Source organism: Notechis scutatus, chromosome 2 (assembly GCF_049901735.1).
Source record: "Notechis scutatus isolate UNSWTSFEM ecotype Mainland chromosome 2, rNotScu1.2, whole genome shotgun sequence".
NCBI lineage: Eukaryota > Metazoa > Chordata > Lepidosauria > Squamata > Elapidae > Notechis > Notechis scutatus.
In genome coordinates this window covers 75836944-75864225 of record NC_142010.1, presented here as the reverse complement: position 1 = coordinate 75864225, position 27282 = coordinate 75836944, and the positions used below count along the sequence as shown (strand labels likewise).

At 35.5% G+C, this 27282-nt stretch overlaps 1 protein-coding gene and 1 long non-coding RNA gene across 3 annotated transcripts; one reads left to right on the top strand and one right to left on the bottom strand.

The window, feature by feature from the left end:
• The first annotated feature begins 127 nt into the window (after positions 1–127).
• Positions 128–11857, top strand: LOC148132091 (uncharacterized). The gene is made up of 4 exons (XR_015747577.1): positions 128–265; positions 748–866; positions 8703–8996; positions 10307–11857. It is a non-coding gene; the product is annotated as an uncharacterized LOC148132091 (long non-coding RNA).
• On the bottom strand, positions 1604–27282 carry DCTN4 (dynactin subunit 4). Of its 2 annotated transcripts, XM_087955162.1 has the most exons (14): positions 25667–27282; positions 22470–22540; positions 21431–21609; positions 19886–19929; positions 17577–17684; positions 16626–16646; positions 14478–14551; positions 13922–14034; positions 13687–13796; positions 12062–12135; positions 9981–10035; positions 8292–8399; positions 7896–7993; positions 1604–5844 (listed from the first exon to the last, which is right to left on the bottom strand). In XM_087955162.1, exons 1-14 carry the CDS (start codon positions 25925–25927, stop codon positions 5631–5633), a joined length of 1530 nt encoding a protein of 509 aa, XP_087811288.1. In that variant the 5' UTR covers positions 25928–27282; the 3' UTR covers positions 1604–5630. The 2 variants fall into 2 exon arrangements, with proteins under 2 accessions (XP_087811288.1, XP_026541939.2); XM_026686154.2 differs by lacking the exon at positions 16626–16646.

Below are 27282 nucleotides of genomic sequence, written 5' to 3'. Positions count from 1 at the left end.
CCCTATTAGATGAGGCCGCTCCCTTTTGACTGGTTGAAACGGAAGTTCCTCCCCAGACCTGACCTCTAAGCGCGGGCTGACTTAACTGTTAGCGTGGGCGAAGAGGAGGCGACTTTCGCTAACTATAGTTTATGGTAGTTGCAGACCAAGGGTTTTAAGAGGGTCTTGGGGTGGGACGGGGGGGAGAATCGGAATAGACACTTAAAGAGAAAAAGGACCGGTGCACTTTTCAGCACTAGTGACAACTTAGACTGTTAGGATACACGTAAGTGCAGTATCGTATTTCAGGGTGAATCCCAGCTCGCCTTCAAAAAGCACCGCCTACTCCGCAAGTATTATAACTCGGCTGCTATCTAGAAGACCCACTGAGTAAAGTGCAGCTTGCTTCTGCGTAAATTCATACGAAGGGTCTATTATTCATATTTTTCTGAGCGTGAAACTCCAGAAAAAAACATACTCGTCTTTTTCGTTTTAAACCACCCCACCCAATCACAAAGGCACTTATTGTAAGATGGACAGGCATATAAATTGTTTGAATACGACTAATAATCATTGCTTGTTTTATTATTATTCCCTTTTAGCAAATTTGTTGTTGTTTTAGTAAATTATGGAATACTGTAGGGTAAATGTGCTCAACCATTCGAATGTTAACATTGATTTTGTGCCATCAAGTTTGTATTGACTTTTAGTCAACAAACCACATAGATTTTCTGCATGACAATCTGTCCCTAATCTCTCGTCTTTCAGGTCTTCTAACAGTGCAGCTATCATCACTGTAACAGTCCATCCATTTCACTGCTAGTTGTCCTCTTCCAATTTCCAAGAACCAGAGCTTTTTCCAGAGAGCTAGGTCTTTGCACAGTAAGGTAACTTCAGCTTGGTCATTTGTCTTCAGTGACAATGCTGGCTTAACAGTTCATATTAACATGGTCTATATTTTCTTTACAAATCTCTAGTTCTAAATCTCTTTCAGTATCATTCTCTTTCCTAACATTTGGAGAATATTTATTTTAAATATAAGTTTCATCCCTTAAAACATTTCCTCTTCAAAATATGGATATATGAGAAAGAAGGTAGAAGAGAGTTGATCAGAACCAGAATATGGAAAGCAGTTAAATATAGGTAGTCCTCAACTTTACAATTCATTTAGTGATCAGTCAAAGTTACAATGCCACTGAAAAAAGTGACATGACCATTTTTCACATGCCTGTTTCAGCATCCCCATGGTCACGTGGTCTAAATTCAGAAGTTTTACAAATGACTCATATTTATGATGGTTGCAGTATCCCATGTTCATGTGATCACCTTTTGTAACCTGACAAGCAAAGTCAACGGGGAAGCCAGATTCATTTAACTGTGTTAGTAGCTTAACAAGTGCAGTGATTCACTTAATAACTGTGGCAAGAAAGCTCATAAAATTCACTTAAATGTTTCGCTTAGCAACAGAAATGTTGGGCTCAATTGTGGTTGTAAGTCAGGAACTACCTACTAGCAATTTTATCAGGGATCTATCTGAAATCACAAATAAGAAATGTCTGCCAGCATGAAGTACATCCCTGGTAAAATTTAGTATCACAGAAATGGGGATTCAAGACACAGATCCTTTTGATTTCATATTTTTATATAACATTCAAATACCATAGTATCATGGAAGACATTTAATTGCATGCAATAAAATATCACAATCACAAATTCAATATATTTTGGACAAACTTGTAATGCAGAAAAACGGATTCAGATTAGAGCCTACAATTTTTGGCACTGCTGTGTTAAATCTAGGATACAGAACAGATCTGTTTGATTTTGCCCGATTTTTGCTCCCACAAGTAACCAATCATGAAATCACAGCTGTCTGCACAATAAGCAGCATATGAAATACTTGACTCATTGCGAAACAAGGTATAGATCTCTATGATTTTTACTTGAGATCCAATTGAAAATATGCATAAAACACAAGACACCAACTTCTGTGTAAAAAACCTGTGACAGAAATCCTAATGGATGCTCTTCATTTGTACTCTGTCTACCTGAACATTATAAAGCTGTAATCATATTCTCACAAAAGAATAATGTGTTAATGTGGTGAAAGATCAAATGACTTCTATTATTTTTCTTTTAAAATGTCTACTTGGTATATGGAAACTATTACATTCTATTACAAATCAATATGGTCCCAAGCACAAAACTATAAAATTCAGATTTGGCAATTCAGGCAACTTATTTCTACTCAGATTGCCCACCTCCACTGCCCAGGTGCATAATGGTTTTCAGAAATATTTTGTAGATGTTATTTTCAGCAAATGTTTTCTTAGAATCAGACACTAGATTTCAATGTTATTGCCTAGTATAATTCTTCAATTAAAGAACATTTTACAGTACTCCATTTTTTACTAATCATTTTTTACAACTTGATTTATCCTCCAGCTCTAAGGTTGAACATTTAAGCATTTTAAAATAAATGGCACTTTTAAAATTTAGAACATAACATATTGGCAGACAAAATTTTTGGACAAAACACAATCCACAGCATTTTGAATTCTACTTTTGTTACCAGACAGTATGCCAAGTATCTCAAGGTTTTTCGTTGTACCATATGGGCAGGTGGCAGGAAGAGAAATGATATGAATTTAAATAATTAGGAAGCTATTTTTGAAGTTTAAAAAAAAACTATAATCTTGGTGGAATAGAATAAATGTCAAATGCAAATGAACAATTTGGAGAATCTTGGAGTTAGTTATAGAGTCTTAAATATATGGTTTTATATTGTAAATTACTCTATGGAAGAACTCTAAATGTTTCTGTAGTCCACCGTGGATATGTTGAGAGCTTATTTATCTATAGTACTGTTTGCTGAATATTAGTTGGTTCTGAATTAAGAGCATTCCCAAGACTCTCATCTCTTCTAAAGATCTTTGCTAGGTCTTCTAAGGGGACTCTTATCCCTCTAGAACACATTGTGTTATAGAGCCCCAATTCTCAGCTACCTTGTGTTCATAGTACATACACTCTAGTTCTATAGCATCTTTTAGTTCCTCACTATTGCCAGTCTTACCCTTCTGACTGCCACTATAAAGCATTTGGAATGGCATTTTAATTTCAGTTCTAATTTGCTAAAGGATTTCTACTTGCAAGACGTGTTTCACAACAGACATCACCATAATAGATTTTCACAGAGAAACATAGATAATTTTACTAAAATAGTGTTTGCTAAATGCTTTCAGCTAATCTTACTCTAATCATCATGAGTGCAATAAATGTTTCACAAGTGACAAACTAAAAGATAGTAATGTAAGTTAGATAATAGTTTCAATTAACCTTTTATATAGAAAAAGCACTGATCAGATGTACATTTGTGAATGTTAAAAAACGCACAAGTTCCCACTTTTTATGGAGTACAGGTAATCCTCAACTTACAACAGTTCATTTAGTGATTGTTCAAAATTATAACGGCACTGAAAAGGGGACTTATGACTGTTTTTCACACTTACAGCCATTGCAGTACTCCCATAGTCAGGTGATCAAAATTCAGATGCTTGGCAATTGGTTTATATTTATGATGGCTGCAGTGTCTCAGGGTCATGTGATCCCCTTTTGTGACTTTCCAAAAAGCCAAGTCAATGGGGAAGCCAGAGTCACTTAACCTGGTTACTAAATTAACAACAGTGATTCACTTAACAATTATGGCAAGAAAGGTCATAAAATGGAGCAAAACTCTCTTAACAAATGTTTCATTTTGCAACAGAAATTTTAGGCTCAACTAGTCGTAAGTCGATGACTATCTTTAATTCAAAATTTGGGACTTTTGCATGCCTTGTAAAAGATGTGCAAAAGTAATTTATTGGTCCAGTGTTACAAATCATGTAATGCTAACATTGCCAAAAGTTACCGTGGTTATTTCTAGTCATACAAATATGACAGAAAAATCTTAAATATGATAAAGTAAAATACACGAAAGCAGCTTTGTCTGCTTATTTATTTGAAGTTCACTAAGTTATACAATAAGGCAACAGAGTTATCCTAATACTGATAAAGGCAGAATATCCCTCCAGTGAGATATTTTTACAGATATGTGAAGTGAGATATGTACAAGTATTCTTATATTCTGAGAGGTTCAAAGGAGAAAAGATTTTTCAAGTATGTCCCAACTTTATATGTGTTTACAAGAAATCTTAAATATATATTAGTTCATTACAATATTAACTTATTATTGGACTTTTAATTAGTGTGGAGAGTTAAATCATGGATTAATTGGAGTTAAATGTATAAATTTGAGAGCATCAGACATTAATATTGTTCTACACATTGAATAAATATTGCCTAGATGTCTTAAATTCATGCTGCACAACGTATCTACATCAAACTTCTTTTTACATCAATTGCACAAAATACAAAGGTGAAACTTTTATTTAAATAGTGCCAAACAAATTAAAACTACTTAGATATACTTTCTAACAAATTAGAAATATATTTCCAGGGGCCTTAAGTACATCTTCCAATTATACATTTCTATTCATCTTCTCCATTCCTATCTTGGACTAAAACATAAATATTCACGCTGTAATGAGTGCCCAAGGCCACCAGTCTGCAATCAGATCTTTTCATTTTCCCATTACATACAATGTGCATGCAGTGCTACAATATTAAATTTCAAATCATTAAAATTCAAAACCCAAAACTTGGAAATTATACTTTATAATAATTTATTCACCCGCCTATTATAAATCTTAATGAAATCTGTTCAGCAGGAGAATAAGATTTTACACCTTCAGTGCAAAATTGCACAATAGTGATGGTCGCTACTTTTCAAGAGGTCTTAAAAGTTCAAATTTATATATTAAAAGTAATTAAAATCATAATGAGCTATCTTTGGTCAGTATCCTGTTCCTAAAGTAATAATTTAACAACAACACTTGTGCTTGTCCCAATTGGATTCTTGCTTCAATAAATGCAATACATCAGCAAATACAACTATTCTAAATTGCATTTCCTTTAAATAAGCATTCTCCAACCTAAGAAGTTAAATCCTCCAATGATATCGTATTGATTCATGTCTTCCTTTCAGGAATTGTCCATAACAAGACAATGAAATGCCACAAATGGTACAAAAAAACCTTAGCAGTAAATATTTGAGATGCCTGACAGATAGGGAAAGCAAGACATTTCATGCTGCTGTGTTGATTATTGCTTTACTGAAAAATCTAGTTGAATAATTACTACACTCAGAAAAGTAGTAATCCAGTTATCAGAAAATGTACAGAGAAGGAAATAGATTTTGTCCAATATTAGCTTGGTTAAATTGGTGTAAGGAAAGCTAGTAAAAGATTTTGCAAGGAACTAGTTGTGACTTTTTTTAAAGGAAGATAGAAGATAACTACAAACATGCACACTAAGCCTGTACTGTCACTGACTATGCATGTGGTATAGTGACAGAATCACTAATTCATGTAATGGATGTGAAGAGGAGGAGGCAAGGAGAAAAAAAGTGTCTTTTTTCTGTTTCAACTCTACCTTTTTTGACTGAAATTTCACTTTCCAAGGCATCTCTGTAAAACCAGCATTTTATCAGAATGCATTTTCAAAGCACAGTATAACAGGTAACTATCATTTAGCAACCAATTAAGACACAAACTTCAGGGAAGCAGAGGGCCCAGGCTGAGCTCCACATGATGGGTGAGCCAAATGACTTCACAACTTTGATCACCTTCCTCTGTGGGGCGGATTGGAGCGGCAAGATTTTTGAATTCATGTCTCATCTTAAAGCTTACAGTAACTTTCCCTTCTTCTTTCTGTGGAGTAACTTTGATGAATATCCCAACTTTGTTAGCTTTCCGGAAAGCTATGATGCTACAAAACAGGGAAAATAATAATAATAACAACAATAGTAACAGCAACAACAATAATATTGAAATAGTCTGTTGTTCAAGTAAGTAATTGCCAATTCAATTTCCTGGATCTTACAAACTTTCAATGCTGCTCCAGAATCTCTCAATTCTCAGGAGCAAATAATGTCATCTCCCCCATCTTTTCACCAGGAAAACCTTCACTAGAATAATTACCATAAATGGAAGAAGAGCTAGATGTAGTCCACATACTATATCTTGCTTTAATAGTTAAAAGCTATAAAAGCTGTACAAATTTATACTGCAAGAACAATCCTAGCAATACTCTCAACCTCATATATGAGCATCATACAGTATAAGCGATGCTTGTCCGGGATCCACAGTATTGTCTGGGATACTACACATCCACTTCATGAGCTGTTTGATTACCTTCTGGGAGGAGGCTTCGTGGTATCCGAATCCAGATTCAGTCACAGTTTTGTTCCATATAGTATTAACCCTGTGAACTCTCAAGCTTCCTCTTTCTGATATGTATTCAAGATGGACAATGATTTATACATATATGTGCGTATGTATTTGTATATAGTATGTGAATATGTGTGTTAAGTATGTGTATGGGTAGATTTATATTTTCATTTTTAATCTGCCAGTGTGCTCACAGTTAGGATTACTGAACATAATACAGGTGGTCCTCGATTTATGACCATAATTCAGCCCAAAATTTCCATTAAATGAATTTTGCCCCATTTTATGACCTTTCTTGCCATATTTGTTAAGTGAATCACTGCAGTTGTTAAGTTAGCAACACAATTGTAAAATGAATCTGGTTTTCCCATTGACTTTGCTTGTCAGAAGATTGCAGAAGGTGACCTTGGGACACTGCAATCATAAATATGAGTCAGTTGCCAAGCATCTGAATTTTGATCATGTGACCATGGGGATGCCAAAACAGTCATAAGTAAACTTTTTCCAGTGCTGTTTTAACTTTGAATGGTCACTAAACAAACTGCTGAAAATCGAGGACTACCTGTGTATTTTCTAGAACGAGAAAAAAAATCCAAACTTTCAGTGCAGATAATTAACAAGAAATTACTAGATGTTTAAAAATTGTAACTGATTTTCAATGAATTGACAGGCTTTTTATTATAACAAATTTAAAACTCATAGGTTATATAAAGAATATTCATTAGTTATTTCTCTTTAGTTTCAATAGTTCAATTATTTGGGATGGATATTTAGTATAAACTTGCAAAGTTCAAAAGCATTGACACTTATATGTAAATAAATGTATTAATGCAGTTATTGTACCATGGCACCTTACTCCCAAAGATAAAAATTCTAAAAATATTCATAATTTCTCAAGTTAATTGTTTTACTTCATTTGCTACTTTAGAGAGAATTAACCTAATAATTGTCCAGAAGAGTTATTGTAAGTAAATTGGGGGGAGGGGGGGGAGAGAAATGGGACTAAGTAGTTACATTACTCAAGAAATGGCTACAAAACAAATCTGGGACTGGCTTAGAGAAAAGATTAATTTAGTCCATCATCTTGCTTCCAACAGTAGCCACCCAAATGCCTTTGGGATGCTCACAAAAAACTTTAGTACTTGCTCCCTAGCAACTTCTATCAAAATACTACCTCCCTGGCAGATAGTACCCAGTGGCACTCCTGTATTTAAATCTGGAGGTTTTTCAGCTGCATTGTCAACAGTGATAGATCTCTCCTCCATAAATCTATTTAATTCCTTTTCGAAGGTATCCAAACTAATTTCAAATGAAGCCTGCATCTGATTCTGATGTTTGCCAGAACTGAAATCACTGGTGCAGTAGGTTCATCCTTCCTGCTGAACATGTCGGAATATGTATCAGATGGGTGTAGAACATGCCATTGGCACTTTATGAAATATTTTATGTAGTCTATTTAGAATCTACTGCTACAAGGAGAAACAATATTTTTTTTAATTTTCTGCTAGAAAAAGTCAGGAAAGCATTGGTCAATTTTCAACAGTTGGTAAATGCAAGTCTATAGCTATGAAAGCAGACAAACAAACTTACTCAGGGTCATCCTGGAAATCTTGAGATTCTGCCAAGTCGTCATATTCTGCTGCTGCATCTTTGCCAGCCAAGATTAGTTCCTTGGAAGGAACCACCACCTGAAAAGAGATATAGCCAAAACAAAGGTTTCATAACAAATATGAAAACAACTGTAACTGCTAATGAAATTTGAACTACCATGGAAACTTCTCATAGCCAAAAGATCTTCTCACATACTAATCATGGGTATCAAAAGCCTCCTCTCCTTTTTTAAAAATAACACATTGCTGTGTTAAGGCAGAAAGCCATTCTAAATCTGAAAAAGGACTATGCAGATATTCATTTCATATATTTTTAGCATAGTATTGGAGTATATATATTAGCTTGTACATGTAAGATGATAAGAAGCTATAGTACCTTTGCAGTACTGTTAATATCCTCAGGATCATTTTCCTCACATTCTTTTAAGGTCACATGGGTAAGGTTTTCCACTGGATTGGTTAGAGTTAGAAGAACTTGACTTTCCTATGAATGAAATATATGAGACAAAATATTCATGAAGGTTCTATATGGTTCTATATTTTTGCCTGTATGATGCCCTTTTAGGGAGTGCTAACCTTCTAAATAGCAACATGAGCCATTATCCCGCTCATTTTTCTAAACTATAAATATTCAATTCATATTGGAATTAAGGAAAATTATAAATTGGTTTTCAGTCAACCAAATTAAAATCAAACACAAAAATCAGAAATGGCAAGCAGCCACCCTACAGCATAACAAAATTTTAGGAGATTTACTGTTTCACCTTCACTCATCTTATTACCCCAGGCAACCAGTTCATACACTTTTCAACCAGACTTTTTCTTGATGGAAGGTGCTTCCTGAGTCATGGCTGGGACTGGGAGCAAATAGCAAAAGTCTAATTGCTCTCCACAAACTCTTTCCTCTTTGATAGAGAGAAAAAATGTCTTTTTGCCAGAGACCTCTGGGAGAAAGAAGCAAGAAATTGTGGGCTTGGGTTAGAGGAAGTCAAGATTCACTTCTAACCTCACATTTAAGACTGAAAGTTCCAGTAAGGATAAAAGAAGGAATCTGAGTCAAGGAATTACTACTTTAAGAAGCGTAAGTATATGCCTAGTTATCAATGCATTAAAAATTTTGAGGGGATTCTGGTTTTAATTTCCTATCTCTGGTTATTGTCTCTATTATAAACACAGTCCTGTCTGATAGAAAGTGGCATCTCTTTCTCTCAGTTGCTTTTATATTGGTAGATTCTTTTTTTAAAAAACATGTATATTGAGGGATTTTTTCCCCAGTGGGAGATTTCTATAGTGTTTATGATAATATCAGCACTATATAGTTTACTATCCTTGTCCACTGAATGTTTCACTTTATTTTTTAAAAAAGCCATTTTCCTTTCAAATTATAACTTATAATCATGATCTAGCTTTCCAAAGGAAAGTAGGGTATGGCTATTTTCCATAATTATACACCTCAATGTTACCAAAGAGTAGCACCTTTATTTCTATTTTTTCTCCCAATCTTTTTCTCTGCTTTTTACCAGAAGCCAAAGAGCTTGCAAGATTAGTAAAAGAGCATCAAGCAAAGGCATTTCAGGAAGTCACATGGTGATCATAATAATTAACAAGCACTACCCTGATGCTAGGAAAGGGGGCCATGGCTTCTAAAGCGAGAGGGCTTCTGGGAGAGAAGTTTGACACCTCCAAGTTTTCACCTTAAGATTTGGCATTATCACTATACCTAATCTTTGCTACACGGAAAAAAAAAAAGGGAGATGCTTCAAGATTTACAATTCTCAAAAGCAGACATTAAACTTCTAACATTATGTTGTCATGTATTCCTTATGGACATCTTTTTCAATTTTTTCATCCTGACAGACTTTTGAATCCAATTTAAAAACAGTGGATTGTGAAACCACGAGTTACGAGTCATGCCTTCACTGAACCAATGTTACTAAACAACATGTTAGTTTTCCAGGCCTCTTTCACATTTTGAACAAAAAAGATTTAACAGCCACTCATATTCAGGCTTCATGATACTTTGAAGGTCCATCTCAAAAGAAGATTAAAGTAAACAATTACTAACCTTCATATAGCGCAGATTAGGAATAGACATGATTCTCACTTCTGGGATGTAATTGCTATAAATACAAATAAAAACACCATTAGGAAATATATGAATGGCATTGTCTCTAGTCTTTTTGCTATGCTTTATAATTTTAAATACCTCATTTTTCAATTATGCAGTTTTCAAATTATTCTCAACACTGAAGAATTTTTAAAAGTGGCAAAATATATGATTGGGAAACAAGTTTTTTAAACTTGTTTAAGTTGTAACGTATAGCTTCCAGTTTGTTTTTTCATACAACACAGTAATTGGGCTTACTGTGAATTTCCTTTCTTTATTCACAGAAATATGGACCTCACAGGAAAGAGTTAATTTCACTTCTTTCAACTAGTAGGCAGGACTAGAAGACATTTTCCTACGCCATGAAAGAAATACCCTCCCTTCAGTAGCATGCACTAATTTCAGCTGAAAATCAGAAGTCTGGTAGCACCTTTTCAGACTTACACGTTTTATGACATGTGAGCTAGTAAAGTGATATAGGATTCAAATTAGGATGAGGGAAGGGGCGGGGGGGACAGTTCATTTATGCAGGTTTACATACAGTGTTGTGATGTTAAAAAACATTATGTTCCATGAAACCTTTTGATGTATGTGAGCTCAACTACCTTTCACTCAATTGTGCTATTAGAAGTTTTGAGTTTTCTTGTTTTCCAAATAATAAGCATCTTCCTCTCCCTTCTGGTTTTTCGCTACCATATATTTAACATGGGTCTCCTACAATTATTTCAGCAGGGTAGTTTAACTTCTTTCTGAGGTAAATCATTGTAGTAACAGAAAAACCTTGCTATTGACATGAGCACATATGAAATAGAAGAACAATGTTGGATAGTTTATAGGATAATAAACAAAATCAGCCACCACTTTCTTAAACCTCTCTATCTTTGCATATCCTGTAGGAGGAGACTGTTCAGTCTATCAATAAACATGTGCCTCTCTCTTCGTGGGATAGGGGATTCTTCCATCATTTCATGAACTTATCTCAACATACAAGCAGCCCTCTCTTTGCTGTTATAGATTCTTTATCTGATGATGTCAGGATGGCGTCTTCCTATGTCATCCTTTTTCCCTTTTCCATTGGGCATGAAAGATGTGTTACAAGTAACTGTTTCAATATTGGGTACAACTAAGATCTAACGACTGGCTTGCTCAGGCAATAGGAGGTGTGTGCTAGCTATAGATATCATGGGCTACACGGGGAGATTATTTTGCTGTACTATAGAGGTGTTCAATACTAACACCGGTGCTTGCTTCCACTGCTTTGGAGATGAATTCTCCACAATTCTGTCCAATCTCTTTCCCCCAATCACTGATCTCAAGTGTGATCTCTTTTCAGCACAGATCAGCTATTCTTGCCAGAATCACTTAGCTTGATTACCCACACTTCATGGTGTTAGCACCAATTTTTCACTACTTATTAATCTATTTATTAAATTTATATGCCACCCATCTCACTAATAAAATAACTAAGTATGGCATTTCCCAATCCCTTTTATTTATTTTTTCTTTCTCAACCCTTACCGTAGAGCTGAAAGGAAAGCTGGCTTTTTCTAGAAATCAAGGTTAAAGACTGAAGGAAGCAGTTTCCTCCATGGGATAGAAGTCATCTTATCTTCTGGCTAGGATAAGTAGAATAAATCTTACCTGCCAGTTCGTATTGTCAATGAGTAATACTAATTTTCAATCTGCCAGAGCAGAAACCAACTAAACTATTAGAAGCACACATACTTAAATTATATGGACATTACAGCCTTTGTCAAAGAAAAACATAATATTTAACATAATGTCTAGTTGATTGCACTGCATTGTTTAATAAAATTGGAATTTTAAAAACTATATTTTCGTACATTTATTGTGTCTATATTCACAAGAAAAGCTAAAATAGAAAGTCTGCTACTAGCACACTATTTTTCTGTGTGCTGGAACTTGGATTGTGAGAACCTGTATTTACTAGAAGAAACCTTATACATTAGATACAGATTTGTCCCAAGAATTTGCTTGAAGTCTTTTGTTTTCTTGCAGTCAGTTTTCAAAATACTTACACAGCAGCCAATTGAATTTTGAATTTTATTGATGTGGGGTTGAACTCTGGTTTACTCAAATTGTGTTCACATTTCTACAAACAAAAGAAAAAAAGAGAATAAGAAGTTTGTAAAGCTATGCTCAAGAATTATAAATGTAACTGCAGAATCATTTTATTTTACTCAATTCACTAAACCAAAAGGTAAGGGCCAAGAGTGGCTGTATCCAAGAGTGGCTGTTGACAGTAGAATGGAAACTGCTACTGGGATGGATTCCTCCTATCTCCTATCTCAAAACTGCTAGAGAACCCAGTTTCTCCAGAAGGGATATGAAGGAAGGAAGGGACATGAGCACGGGAGAAAAAAACCAAGGGCATTCATCCATATCAACATAAAGCATTTCCTTAACAATGGAAATAGCCTATAAAAATGCTGAAAGATTTTATTCAGACACTTTGTTTCCTAAAAAGAACCTGCTCTCTTGTCAGACCTAGTCCAAGAATGAAGTAAAAAAAAGGCAGTCAAACTTCAGTTCTTTATTTGCATAACCATATAGACAGAATCTTGCCAAATCAAACCTATGTTACTCCAATCTAATGGGAATACCCTGGGACATTTTAAGGAGGAATTCCCTATCCTAAATCTCTTCCTCTTCTCACAATCCAGCTCCAAACTGTGCTCCCTCTTGTTCAACCATTGGAATGTAGTCCCTCCTTCCTGGGAACCTGCTGTATTATTGTAATCCACTACATCACCTCCCCCTTCATAGACACATTTCAACACAACTGTCGAAGTTTATTTAGTTCAGGATGTTGTTTCCTATCACAGCTAGCCACAAGCGTTTGACAAGATAATATGGGGGAGATGGAAACATACCTTGCCTAGGAACTGATAGAAATATAACCACCATGCAGAAAACCTACAGATTGCCTTCTGCATCACAAATGTATCCAACATAACATTTAAACTTACATTCATTTTGGCAATAAATTCTACAAATAATACAAAATTATATTTTAAATGTATCTTGCAGGGTAAGATTCTTTACATCTTTGGAACTTAAGTCTTTTTTTTAGTCTTTCCTTAAGTCATTAGTTCTCATGCTTCAAATAAGAACTAAAGAATTCAACTCAATGATAAATATACTTGTAGTTATAAAGCACTTAGTGTCTATCTCATTCTATTTATTTAGCATGCATTGCCTGGAATTGTCAGTATTCCACATTACTCCTTACCACTATTATCAGTAGCCACTGAAATGAAACAGGGAAAGTTACATCTTTGTGACCTCACAACACAAAGTAAGATGAATTTGATATCATGAAAGATGAAGCTATGCAGTTATCACTTTTGGCAGTATAAATTTACAAGTGGGTTTCATAAAATGCATTTATAAAGGACACTGCCTCATTGTATAGACACAGAGTAACAATATTTTCCTATTGAAATAATACAAATTTATTGTAATCTAAGAATTCACAAAAACTGCATTCCCATACCAATTACATTCAAAATCAGCCAAGGGCCAAAGCTGAAAGAAAATTGTAATAATTCCAGGACAGGGAATTCTGGAATTTGCATATAATCTCTAATTTTGTCAAAAAGTTTCTGTGATGGCTGTATAGTTTTTCAGAGTGATTACATACCCTGCATCGCAGTGAGCGTTTGATCAGAAGGTGCTTATGACGTGGGTAAAGTTGAGAAGCACAAATGGGCTGAAAATCTGGCTGCAGGAGACGCTGCTTTAAGGTTGTCACTGTTCACAACACAGGAAGTTCAGAAAATTCACAATCTCAGTTAATGATTTTGAATAATAAGAACAGGGACCATTTGAATCAATAATCTTGGACAGAAATGTGAAAAGACAAGCTAAACTGTTACCTTCTGTTAGATTGACTGGCCTTGTGTAATAATCCTCAGGTAAAGGTTCTACTTCTTCCACAGCCTGAGCTAGTTCAATTTTTATCTCCTTGTGGTCTTCCCCTTCTTTCAGCCTAAGGCAAAGGGAATGGATCGATTGCTTTTAAAAGAAGCCATAAAAACCTGAGCAGTACTAAATTGTCGGTTCAGAGGAAGCAGTATAGAGCTGCTAGAGATCAAGTCTTTATGTTCAGATCTTATTGCAGCACTTGGAATAGAAGTACCAAGCGGTAGCACTCAACCTAATTTACATTTTAACACTGAATTAATATAGATAATAGCAAATTTTAGAAGTAAGAACATGAGTTGTATTTTTTTTTATAAAATGACACTTTAGACAAGATCGCAGGTACATCTTAGATGTCCACACACTGGTAATGAAAATACAGCATTTAACTAATCAGCTAAAGAAGGAAGACCCAGAATTATCCTTGATTCTGAGGCTATTTCCATTTTATAATCGGGATTAAGCAATGTAACTTTAATCAATCACTGATATGAAAGAACTAGTACTCACGAAAGTCCAGTAAGGGCGCTGATAGGGGCCCCAGGCCTCTGACGTTGGAGCCTGGTTCCAAGGCCATATTTGTCCTACAAGAGATACAGGTAATCCTTGATTTATAACTGGTTGCTTAACAACCCTTCAAAGTAATGAAACTGAAAAAAAAAGTTCTGTATGACCCATCCTTGAAGTTGATTGCCACACCATCTCCACAGTCATGTATTTCAGGCGGTTGGCAGTCAGCTCACATTTACAATCAGCTTGCAGTGTCCCACAGTCATATTATCACATTTTGCTACCTTTTTGCCATTTTCCAGCAAAAATATGTCCATTGGATAAAGTGATTTCACCCTTACAACCACAGAGTTTGCTTTAACTACCACAGTGACTCATTCAATGACTGTTGTAAAAACAGTAATAAAAACGAATCTGATCACGTGGTGCCTCAGCTTACTACCACAATTACTTAAAATCAAAATTCTGATTCCAATTATGGTTATGAGTCAAGGATTACCTGTCAATAACAAGAGGTGAGACAGCAAATGAAAACATACAATCTTGGGGTTTGGGGCAGCTTAAAAACAAGATGTATCAATTACAAGAAAAGCACATCTGGAAGTTTTTTCTGTTCAGAGAAAGTTTTGATAATTTGATAAACAGAAATCAAACACACAAAAGCTAAAAAAAAGCAACAAGCCTTTCAATCATCGTTTATTCTACTTAAAAGTATTTTGATTTAGTGCTTACATTCAAGTTCCACTTGATGATTAAGTCTTCTAGCTCAGAACATAAATATTTATTTATTAAATTTATTTGCTGCCTATCTCCTATCCAATGACACTGGGAAACTTACAACATAAATAGTTTAAATTCTAGGAGGAAATTCCAGAGGGTATTTTGTGGCCAAATACCCTCTCTACTGCATGGGGTGTCAAACTCGCAGCCCTCAGGCCAGATGCGTCATGTGCTGGCCCCGCCCCCACCTGGTTTAGCGAAGGGGGAAACAGTCCCGATGTGTTATGTGATGATGCCTTGACGATGTGAGTTTGACACCCCTGTTCTACTGCAATAGACCTGAAGAAGATCTAGAGTTGAAAAATACATAATGACTGTAATGTTATGAAATCAAACCATTATACTGTACTTGAGTTAACAACAGTTAGCTGAGGTACTTGCCAACAAATTGATTGACATTCTGAGTTGTGACAACAGATATCAAAACTGAAGGTTGCCAATTTCTAAGGAAAAGTAGGCTAGATTCAAAAGTATTCCTCTGCATACAGAAAATAATTGAAATAGTTCTTTTCCCATTAGTGCCAGACCAGTGTACTAAAAAATGAAATCTAAAATGAAACTAAATATCTACATGTACAAGAGGTCAGGCAACTTCTCAGAGAAGTATGGTAACTGCTATAGTTCACTGAATCCAATGTTAAAAGCAGTTTATATGGCAATGTTACTGAGTCAGGTAACTTATCTCTTATCTCCCTGCTGCTCCTAATAGTTCAGTCCATGTTATCTTCATGGTAAGAATAGAAAGTTTAGCCCTGTACCATAAATAAAATTGCTGAATACTTTGGGATATTATTTTGCCTGTCTAACTCTCCTATTGTTTTGTAAACTTTTGGTGGGTGGCTTATTATTTTAGTTTAAAGGAAAGGAAAATATTTTCATTTATCTATATGGCATATCAGATAAAATTTATATTAACATTTCTATACAAGATTGCTATTTAAAAGGATTTATTATTTTTAACAGGGAAAGAAATATTTAAGTGGCAAAATTATAGACAGGGAGTAATGTATTTATAGGCAGTCTATAGTTCAAGAGGACTAAAATGTGTCAATGAATCATAGACAGTGGAAGTCCAGAACATACTTGTCCAAGCAAAATCTATCCAACTGTTCTTAACAGCATTCAAGTTCATCAAATGTACTGTGACCGCACAGTACATTTATATGGTCTTACACTGAACAATTTTGGTTTTATGTAAAAAGAATATTAAGGAATACACTGATTTATATGACTACTAAAGTCAAATGTGTATTAATTCATTCAGACTGAATATGAACTTTCCTATTATGAACATGTTAGTCACCCAAATGCAACAATGACAATTTGACTAGCTGAATCCAGCTAAAGGAACCAACTAAAGGAACTTACCACTACATGTATAGTATGTTGCTGTGGAGGGCCCCCAAATTAGCGGCAGGTAGCAACGGAGATAAAAAAAAATGCACCAATAAAGACAAAAGCAATGCATAGGGCAAGCAGGTTATACAGTTATCCAAAGGCAGAAAGCATATGCAAAATTATTTAGCCAAGAAAAAAAAATAAGCTTTTTATTTGACACTGAATGCAAAGCTGAAAATTAAAACAAAATACATATTTAAATACAAATATCTCAGACATTACATTTGTGCTGACTATGAGCTAAATCGTTGCATACAGAATAATAGTAATCCAGCATTTGAAAATCAAAGGTATTGGGGCCCATTTCCAAATCTGAACCTTCACTGTAAAATACAAGCCAAGTCACTTTACGATTTCACAGTATGAATGCCTACATTTATTTCACGTACAGATAGTTTTCAACTTACGACCACATTTCAGGCCACAACTTCTGCTGCTAAGTGAGACAGTTAAGTACACTTTGCCCCGTTTTATGACCTTTCTTGCCACAGTTGTTAAGTGAACCTGGCTTCCCCATTGACTTTGCGTGTCAAAAGGTAGCAAATCACATGATTCCAGAACACTGCAACTATCATAAATATCAGTCAATTATCAAGCATCTTAATTTTGATCACAAGACCATGGGGATGGTGCAATGGTCATAAATGTGAAAAGCGGTCATAAGTCACATTTTTCAGTGCCGTTGTAATGTCAAACAGCCACTAAATGAATTGCAAGTTGAGGACTACCTGCAGATACCTCTAGGTAAAACATAAGCTACGAAAACTTCAGATAAGGTCCAATTATTATTTTTTAAATTTTCTTGCTTCGGTTTTAAAAATGTCAGCTACAACAACAATTGTATCACTGCATTTTAAAATGTTAAACATCTGATTTTTAAAGTGTGATCTCAACAATTTCTATGCTGTTTTTCTAGCTTACCGAAAAAGCCAGTGGCATGTACGGTCGCCGTCGAACTAATTTTTTACGATCTCTTTCCATCTTCTCCTTCTGAGCCAACTGTTGATAATACTCCACCAGTTTATTAATCTATATATATATATAAAAAAAACATTTTAAGCTATTCATGAGAAGGCACATTCTTTACAAGATTTTTTAACCCTGAATTCACTCTGAAATTTTTTAAAAAACCTTTCACTGCATTTATAAACATAGTGGAGTTTAAAATTTACTCTCTCTCTTCCGTAGCAACTCTTTCTTCCCCTATTTATTTTCTTTATGTTTAATTTGCGCTACTACTCTATATTACTACATATTTACCAATTTAAATGGACATCACTGTTCTTTTGTAAAGGCTGAACATAGAGAAATGGGACAAATCAATACATTCCTGATTTATTTCACTTTCATTATTTCCTAGTAAATTCATTTATTCCTCAATAAACCTGCAATGTTAAAACTATCCATGTGAAAATTCTGCATGTTAAAAAAAATCTCAAAATATATATTTCAACATATATTTTAACACTGGCATGTGGTAGCTTACGTTTTTGTTTTTAAATGCATAATATTTTATTGAAATAATAGGATATGCGCATGTGTGTGCACACACACACAATACTTATATAGACTAAGCTACATACAGACCAGTTTTGTCTTCATTCTTGGACTAACTACTGCTGTGTCTATGCCTGAACAGGAACTAAGCTGATCTGGAGCATGTTTCTATGTATCAAGCCTTGTCGTCTGGCTTAATTAATCTGTTAATTCCAAGGTCATCCTACTAACTGCATCAGAAAGAGAAACTGAAAGAAAATTTTGAATTACTGATGCCTTTCCTTTGTATGGGTCTTTTACTTAAGTGATAATCAGTACTCAAAAGTCAAATCAGGCTCATACCAGAGAAAACCAGAAATCATCTAAGTCAGGGGTCGCCAACCTTTTGGACCTCAAGAACCACCAAACTCATAATTTTAGATTCCAGGGACCACTAACCGGTTCTGTGGGCATGGCCTAATTTGTGGGTGTGGCTTGGTGGTCATGTGACTGGCTGGCCATGGCTTGTATGTAAATATTATAAATATTTATATATTGAATTTTTTATAAAAAAGAGCAACTTTTACCCAAAATCAGGCAAAGCAGGCAGACTGAGTTGCTCACAGAATCGTTCAGTGATCTATCTATCTGCCATCGGCTAGCTCAGCCTGTCACATAAAATTTGCTTGTAAGCAAACTCACAAAATTAACTCACAACACACCATGTATGTAAATATTGATTTATAAAAAAGAGCAACTTTTACCCAAAATCAGGCAAAGCAGGCAGATTGAGTTGCTCACAGAATCATTCAGTGATCTATCTATCTGCCATCAGCTAGCTCAGTCTCTCAAATTTGCTTGCCATGAGTCTGCACTGAATTTGCTTGCAAGCAAACCTTCAGTCCTAAGGGAGGTTCGGCTGTACTTAAAAGCAGAGCCAAAGATCTAAAGACTAGCTAGAAAGCAAGAAATCCAACCATTTCCTGCTTCCTAGCTAATCTAAATCAGAACAGATAATGGTCGGAAAAAGGAAAAACAGCAATTTAGCAGGCAAGTTTGCTGGGTAAGGAATGAGTAGGCGGGGAGGGTTCCTGTGGGCCATGTGGGCTGAGCAGACTTGTGTTTCTGTGCAGCCTGGATTAATTGCTTTGGCGGGGTTCTGGGGGTGAGATTTCTCTGCGGCCCACCAAAATTTTCTCACGGCCTACCAGTTGGCGACCGCTGATCTAAATCACAGGTGTCAAACTCAATCGTGTCATGTGACATATTGCAATGATTTTTCCCTTTGCAGAGCCGGAGTGGGCATGATCTGTGTGTGATGCATCCGGCCGGCAGGCCAGCAGTTTGACATCCCTGATATAAGCTTTTACTTTCTAAAACCCGTTACATATATTAGATGACTAGAAGCTATCTAGTTGTTTGTAGGAAGACAATGGATCTGGGAAGAAAAACTAACCTAAACAAAAGGTAACCTCCTTCTTCTAAAAATGATACAGGAAGACTGTGATCTTCCCTGCACAGATCATAGCTGGCATTTCCAGGGCTAATAAGATCAGTGCAGGAAGGCAGTGTCTCAAAGCAGGGCAGCTATAGGAAAATACATGGACTTGATGCTTTTTCCACCAGTGCACTTCATACCGAGGCCAATATTTATATTGCACTGCTAAATCAGTTGGGGAAAGACTGTGAATACTCTCAGTCACTTGAGACTTATTCTCTCAAACTTAATCACTAGATATGTTTTTTTTAGTTACCTTTTGTGTATAAGGATTTTCAGGTTCCTGCCAACCTCCACTGGCTGCAATATAACAAAAAATAACATCCATAATTAAAAAGAAGATAATCATGAAACACATGTTCTAGTCAAAAATAAACTATATAGAAAGCAACTGTCTGCTTCTCTCATTTGCTAAATCCATCAAGGGGCTAATATTTGTTATTTAGAATGACATAATACTGTGTGTTTCATCACTACATCATGAGTCAGAAAGCAGCTTATGTTTCTAGTCTAGTAACTGACTGTTGAACATAGGGATATAAAATATCAATGATCGGTTAGCAAACCAAAGACAGGTGCTAAAAATCTATTTTGTACCTTCCATTTTCCCTTGCAAATTTTCCTGTTGCAAGGGAATTTTATTGTTATGGAAATAGCACACAGTGAAAAAGACTTCCGTAAGGAAAATCAGCAGATGGTATGTAACAATAATGTACAATGTTACAGAACGAAACATTACAAAACATCCCACTCTCTTATATTCATCTTCAAAACATATCTGTGGGGAGAGGGGAGAAGGCGCAGACATCTATACAGATAACTAGGGGATTCTGAGTTGATAATATTCTCTGCACATATTGGAGACCAACCCACCTTGAAATAAAAGTGGAAGGCAGACAAATTCTTTTTTCCTTCAAATTTCTTGCCTTTAATAAGGGTTCCCATTCTTATATCTCTTATGTTAGAGATATATGCTAATTTTGGAACCATTGGAAAGGACCAGCATTAAGAGACATAATTGCTGAAATGATTGAAACTACCTCCATTGTTTTTCTTTAGCTTTGTTCTACTATTCCTCTGCTTCCTTTGGTACAATTATTATGGAAAAAGTAATTCTCTTACAAAATTTAGCATTATTTCATTCAAAAGAAAAGATGAAAAAAGACATCAAAATTAGTGTCATTATATTTGAAGAAATAAAGTCCATAATTATACTGCATGCTTTTTTGTCCTAAATTTTCCACTGTTCATTGTTAGCAGATGAATCAAGCTCTAGTGTTATGAGAGACAACAAAAGCCTGTTTTGTCCACACTCTTCACACTATACATATATATCTTCTACAATCTTCTGAATGAAATAATGCTAAATTTTCTAAGAGAATTACTTTTTTCCATAATAATCAAGCTCTTAAAGCAATTACTCATGCTGGATAGTTCTATCTCTAAATGTCCATTGCAAGGAAAAATATTTCCCAATTGCTGCAAAAATTGCACAATATAAACTTTTGATCCAATCCAACATGAAGTTTAAATATTTTCAATAAGAATTATTCAACAACATATCTGGGAACCCCCATTATCAACTGAAATGACATAGCACATATTTATAAAACCCAATTCTTTTTGTGACAAGACCCCATTAATCAATAAATTTAATTCCATTCAAATTCTGTAAACCTTTGTGTATATTACCAGTTTTTAGCATAATATAACAGTGTTCCCCCTTTGACCCATAACTCTGCATAACATGTAGAGTTTTTTAAGCCATCCTTGTCCCATTTATTTTAGATATGATATTCACCAACTGATTTATCTGCCATGCCAACATCCCTGGATGTCCAGCGGCAAAATCCACAGGCCAGATAATAAGCTTTTTTCATTGTAGTTTTAGCTGGATCATCAGGCAATGGAGCAGGAATGCTTGTTGCTCGGGTAGAAAGGGTGTGCATACAGCAAGGACAATCAAAACAGTTAGCACACCTAAGCAAGAAGACACCAGTAATTAGCTTTTTAATTGAATGGATTTGATTATATTTTCCTTCTTAGAGAGACAATGCTCATTGTTATGTAAACCATATTGATTTGAAATTAAAAACTGTGTATAAATTGGAGCCAAATTTCTTGATTTATAAATGTACATATAATTCAAAAATTGCTTCTAATAATAAGTTTTAAAATAGTATTTTTTGCTCAGAAAAATTCATGGAGCAATCAACAGGAAGCAAATTAATGTTATCTCTTCCTTTATAAAAATACAAAAACCTTGCCATGCATATATCTTCAGATTTTGTAATAATCAATCTGTTAAGATTCTATACAGATAGTCCTCAACTTACAACAGTTCATTTAGTGACCTTCTGAAGTTTCAACAACACTGAAAAACGTGATTTATGTCAATTTTTCACACTTATGACCTTTGCAGCATCCTCATGGTCACGTGATCAAAATTCAGACACTTGGTAACTGACTCGTATTTATGACAGTTGCAGTGTCCCATCATCATGTGATCACAGTTTGTAATCTTCTGACAAGCAAAGTCAATGGGGAATTGAAATTCAATTAACTGTATGGCAACTGTGTTGCTAAACAAATGCAGTGATTCACTTAACAACTGTGGCAAGAAAGGTCGTAAAACAAGACAAAACTCACTTAATAAATATCTCACTTAGCAACAGAAATTTTAGGTTCAATTATGATTGTAAATCAAGGACTACCTGTACTATTAAATTCAAAGAGGGTTTCAAATTAATAAGTATGTGGTTAAATATAAAGAGATTATGCAAAATACAAAAGAAAAGCTTTAGGAAAAGAAAGGGTGTGTACATGGAATGTAGCCTTACCTATTTTTTTTGAGCTTGGCTTCAGCTGAAGGCATATTCTCCAAGCAGCTGGGACAATAGTGAGAATCCACCTATAAAATAATTTTAAAAAGTCATCATTCTTCACCACTATACTTGAACTAATGCTACTTCTTATATTTGGAATAAAAAAGACATTTGGATTTTTAGGAGCTGGGATAGGACAATATCCTAAAAACTGATTTATAAAACATAAAACTTTAATTTGATTATTGATCGTTACTTCAGATTTTGCTCTGAAAGATCAGATAGGCATTTTAATTGTAGAGGTAAGATCCAATATCAGAAAAACGTTGTGAGTCTTCTGCTTCTCCTGGCTAGTTTCCAAATATACACCTTGAGGCTTGTGGAGAAAATTTATCCCATTTTAAAATGAAATATTAAAATGTAACATCAAATGTCATGCTCAGGAGACATAAGGTGAATCAGAAGGGCTTACAATTAAATGAAACGAAAAGATTGTTCTCCAAAATTGTGCATAATTTCTTTCTATTCTAGATATTATTATTGAGAGGAAATTTAGATCTCTACCAGAAAAATACTCAGCATCCTTATTAAACTACAATCCCCCAGATTATTAACGACAATTAAAATTGGCATTATACCTGGGATGAAAAAGAAACTTATAATCAGCAGCGATTCTATTAATTTTCTAGCAGATATTTTTCTCATTCTCAACTATTAATATTTTGAACAGGAGATGCCAAAGACCAAATTTGGAATGTGTCCTGTCATGAACCAATTCTTAAAATTTATTTTCTATCCAACTGGGTTCCAATAGCTTGTCACCTTCTTTAATTACTCTTTAGGGTTTTTTTTAATTATTCTTTAGTTTTTTTTTCCAGAAATGAACAACTGTAAAGTAAGTCATTCAAAAACGAATACTTCAAACTAAGACCATTTAATCATAATGACTTAAGATATTTCTTGTTCAGTGCTTATAGACCAGGGGTGTCAAACCCGATCACATTGCGGGCTGTATCATGATTGTTTTATGCCCTTGCGGAACCATGGTAGGTGTGGCCTGTGCAGGCTACATCAGGCTCGCAGACCGTGTGTTCGACACCCCTGTTGTAGACTGTTTTAAAATGGAAATTGGTTCACATTCAAAGCCATATACAGTAACAGTAACCTCTTTACTTTTTTATTTAAAAAGTAAAATATTCCTCTTCATTCATATTCATACAGAACAAAATTGGGTCAAACAATCAAAATAGAGCTAGGATCTTGGAGGTCTTGTAGTCCAACCCCCTGCTTCTTAAAAACCTCCAATGATGAAGCACCCACAACTTCTGGAGGCAAGCTGTTCCACTGGTTAATTGTCCTCACTGTTAGGAAGTTTCTCCTTAATTCCGTTTTGCCTCTCTCCTTGATTAGTTTCCATCCATTGTTCCTTGTCCTGTTTTGGTAAATAAGGTGACCCCGCTCTTCTTTGTGGCCACCTCTCAAATGCTAGAATACTGCTATCATATCGCCCTAGTCCTTCTTTTCTCTAAACTAGTTAAACCCAAATCCTGCAACCGTTCTTCATGTTTTAATCTCCAGGCTTTTAATCATCTTAGTTCCTCTTCTTTGCACTTCTTCCAGAGTCTCAACATCTTTTTTGTAATGTGGCGACCAAAACTGGATACAGTATTCCAGGTGTCGTCTTACTAAGGCTTTATAAAACGGAAGTAATACTTCACATGATTTTGATTTCTATGCCTCTGTTTATACAACCAAGGATTGTATTAGCTTTTTTGGCTGCTGCTGCACACTGCTGGCTCATGTTTAAGTGATCATCCATGAGTAAATATTATTATTTACTCGTGGATGATCATATTATTTACTAGTAAATAGTAAAATAACTGTCAAAAACAGTTATTTACAATCTTGGGACTGCAACCCAAACAATGTCAAAATTAGGTTCAGGAAGATGACATTCTAGAAGTGTCATCCTTGGACATTTTTAGAATGATTCGAACAACAGAGTTCCTTTACTATTTTTTTTAATCAATGGAAAATTTGTTTAAAATTTGGAAGCCCCCTATAAAATCTGAACAAAAGTTACATGTTTTTATTGGTGCACTCACTTCTCTGCAGATCAAAAGACTAATACTAAATTGTAATTGAATAAGGTTGTATAATAAATTGATTTTCAGTATTACAAAGTACAGTGCTGAATTCCAAATGCCCCCTAGCTTGGCAAACTGGACAGCATATCTGGAATTCTGAGAAAATGTCATGGGAATTCCTCCAAAAGGATAGCCACTGTGAATACTCACACAAAAATCAATGTTACTAGTCTTTCAGGCTATTCTATCGTTTCTGTGTATTTCTATCCTTTTCTGGACATGCGGGCATACTTCAAAACTGAAGTGAGTCCTCAATCACTTTCATTTTAAAAAAATGTCTCCAGAATATATCTGGGGGCCAGGAGAATTCTTCGAAATACTTTTTTGTGCTTTGCATTTTTTAAAAAATAAATACATCTAAAATTAAAATGAAATGGGGCATTTTTTTTCTGCTGCATATAACAAAACACGGCTCCAAGAACGTTGCAACTTACAGGCGCCACAATATGAATCAAGTCTGTAGTCCACTCGTAACTGCCCATTGCATTTTTTGCAAATACAAGTTTCATATAGTTAGATGGGTAGCAGTACCTGATTACCAACATTACCTGGAATCCAATTGGACTCAGGCAGGACATAAATATATAAATATAAATTATATTGCGTGGTGTGGGAGAGAATAAGATGTGGCTTAAACTGTTTCAAGATGCAACAGTAACCAACTGGGAGGCATAGCATAGTATGATGATGTCTGAACAGGGAGTGATGGTAATTTACACAGGAAAAGCAGCAACTTCATGGGAAGAAATGTCATTTCAAATACATATGCTAAAAGATTCCCCTCCACCCTTCCTAAAAATCTCTTCCTCTCTTCCCTATCCAGAATTAACTCCCTTTCAACCCAGCCAAGGCAGCACAAAGGGACGCTGACAGAGGGACACGCGCCCCAATCGGCCTTCCGTTCTCGAGCTCGGAACCAGAAAAACGGGGAATGTTGGCAACACAATCCCTCTTAGCCAATTGGATGAAGTGGGGCTAGGACTGAGAGTGGCAGCAAGGGTTAGCCAATCCACACCGCTGGCTTGCGATGAAATTTCCCCAGCCTCTCCAACACGGCCAATTTACCTCATGCGAGACACACTCGAGGGAACGGAGCTCGCTGCAGTAGCGACAGAAATACAGCTGCGAAAGCGGCATGCGGATCTCCTTTTCGCCGCGCACCAGGTAAGAGACGCGGTCCGACTGAAGAAGAGAAGCCATCTTGGCAGAACAGAAGCCGGCCCCAGCTCTCCGGCGCGCCGCCCCACCCAACTTTCCCGATTTCCGCCACGTGACCCGGAAACATTCCGTCTCGGGCATGGGCCTCGGTAACCAGCGCGTCGTCATTTCCGCCAGTTCTCCAAAAGTGAGATCAGACAGACAGGTGTCAATAAGAGAACGTGTAGAAATGTAACGTTGAGGTTCTGTTGTGTTTCCTGTATCAACGCTTTGATAATGACTTGCCAAATTTAAAATTAGCGCGTCTTATGGCAATTTGATAAATTGATCTTCTCCAGTCTGTGCTAGACACCTCAGACTAAATTCTATTTTCCGACTGGTGGTTATTGTAATCAATCAGAATAGAGCTGGAAGACACTTTAGAAGTCTTCTACTACAGCCCCCTGCTCATAAGCTTCTTGTTTTTCTGTCCAAATTGTCCAGCTCCATCTGGGTCCTGTCAATTATTCCTGCAGAGTATCGAATCACAGGTATAGCCCAGGTGCTTTTATGATGTTTCCACCACTCAGTTTGGACTTTAAAATCTTGCGAATTCTTCAAATGGACTTAGCTGAAGTTGATTCCTTGACTTTATTATGCATTAAACCAGAGGCTTCTAAAATCCCTAAGTACTTGTAGGCCTTCTGGTTTCACTGCCTTTATCATTTCTTCTTTTTCAAGTTCTGTTCCATCATCTTCTATGATCTTGCCTGCTTTGATTGCCATTGTTGCACATTTGTCAATTCCAAAGTGCATGCCAGTGTCCTGGCTAAATTCTTTTGTGCTTTCAATTAGTGAATTCAGTTCACTTTTTGTTTTACCAAACAGCTTCAAATCATCCACGTACAACAAATGCGAAATTTCCAATCCTTTCTTTGCAAGTTCGTATCCACAGTTCACCTTCTTAAAAATGGTTGTCAGTGGTAGCATTGACAGAATAAATAATAGGTGTACCATGCGGAATCTGATTGAAAAGGGATTTATGTTATAATATAGTTATTAGGCGATGAATGTTATAATTGTTTAAGGGGACAATTTAAAAGTAGAATGTTTAGTGGGATTTGAAATGGAACAAATTATAAGATATGTAGGTGACACACTTTAAATGGTAATTACAGGGGACCTTGTTTTGCTTTGTAATATTTGAAATGTGGCAGCAATTTTTGGGAAATGATATGTAGTGAAATTGTAAACAGGACAGATAAAAGTATAAGTACAATGGTTGTGAAGATATGGAAATTTTGAAAAGGAAATGAAATAGATTTGGAAATGAATGAGAAAACTATAAAATAAGCTTGAGGGAGGTATTTGAGTAAAAACAAATAGAGAATGTATAAAGTAATGATAAGATAAGAAATTGAATATGAAAGATGAATATTAACTGAAATTTTATCTGTATGGAGATGTGAAAACCTGGAACCATGCTGTTCACTAAAAAAGATGTTTTATTTTTCATTTTGTTTTGTGAAAACCCAAATAAAATT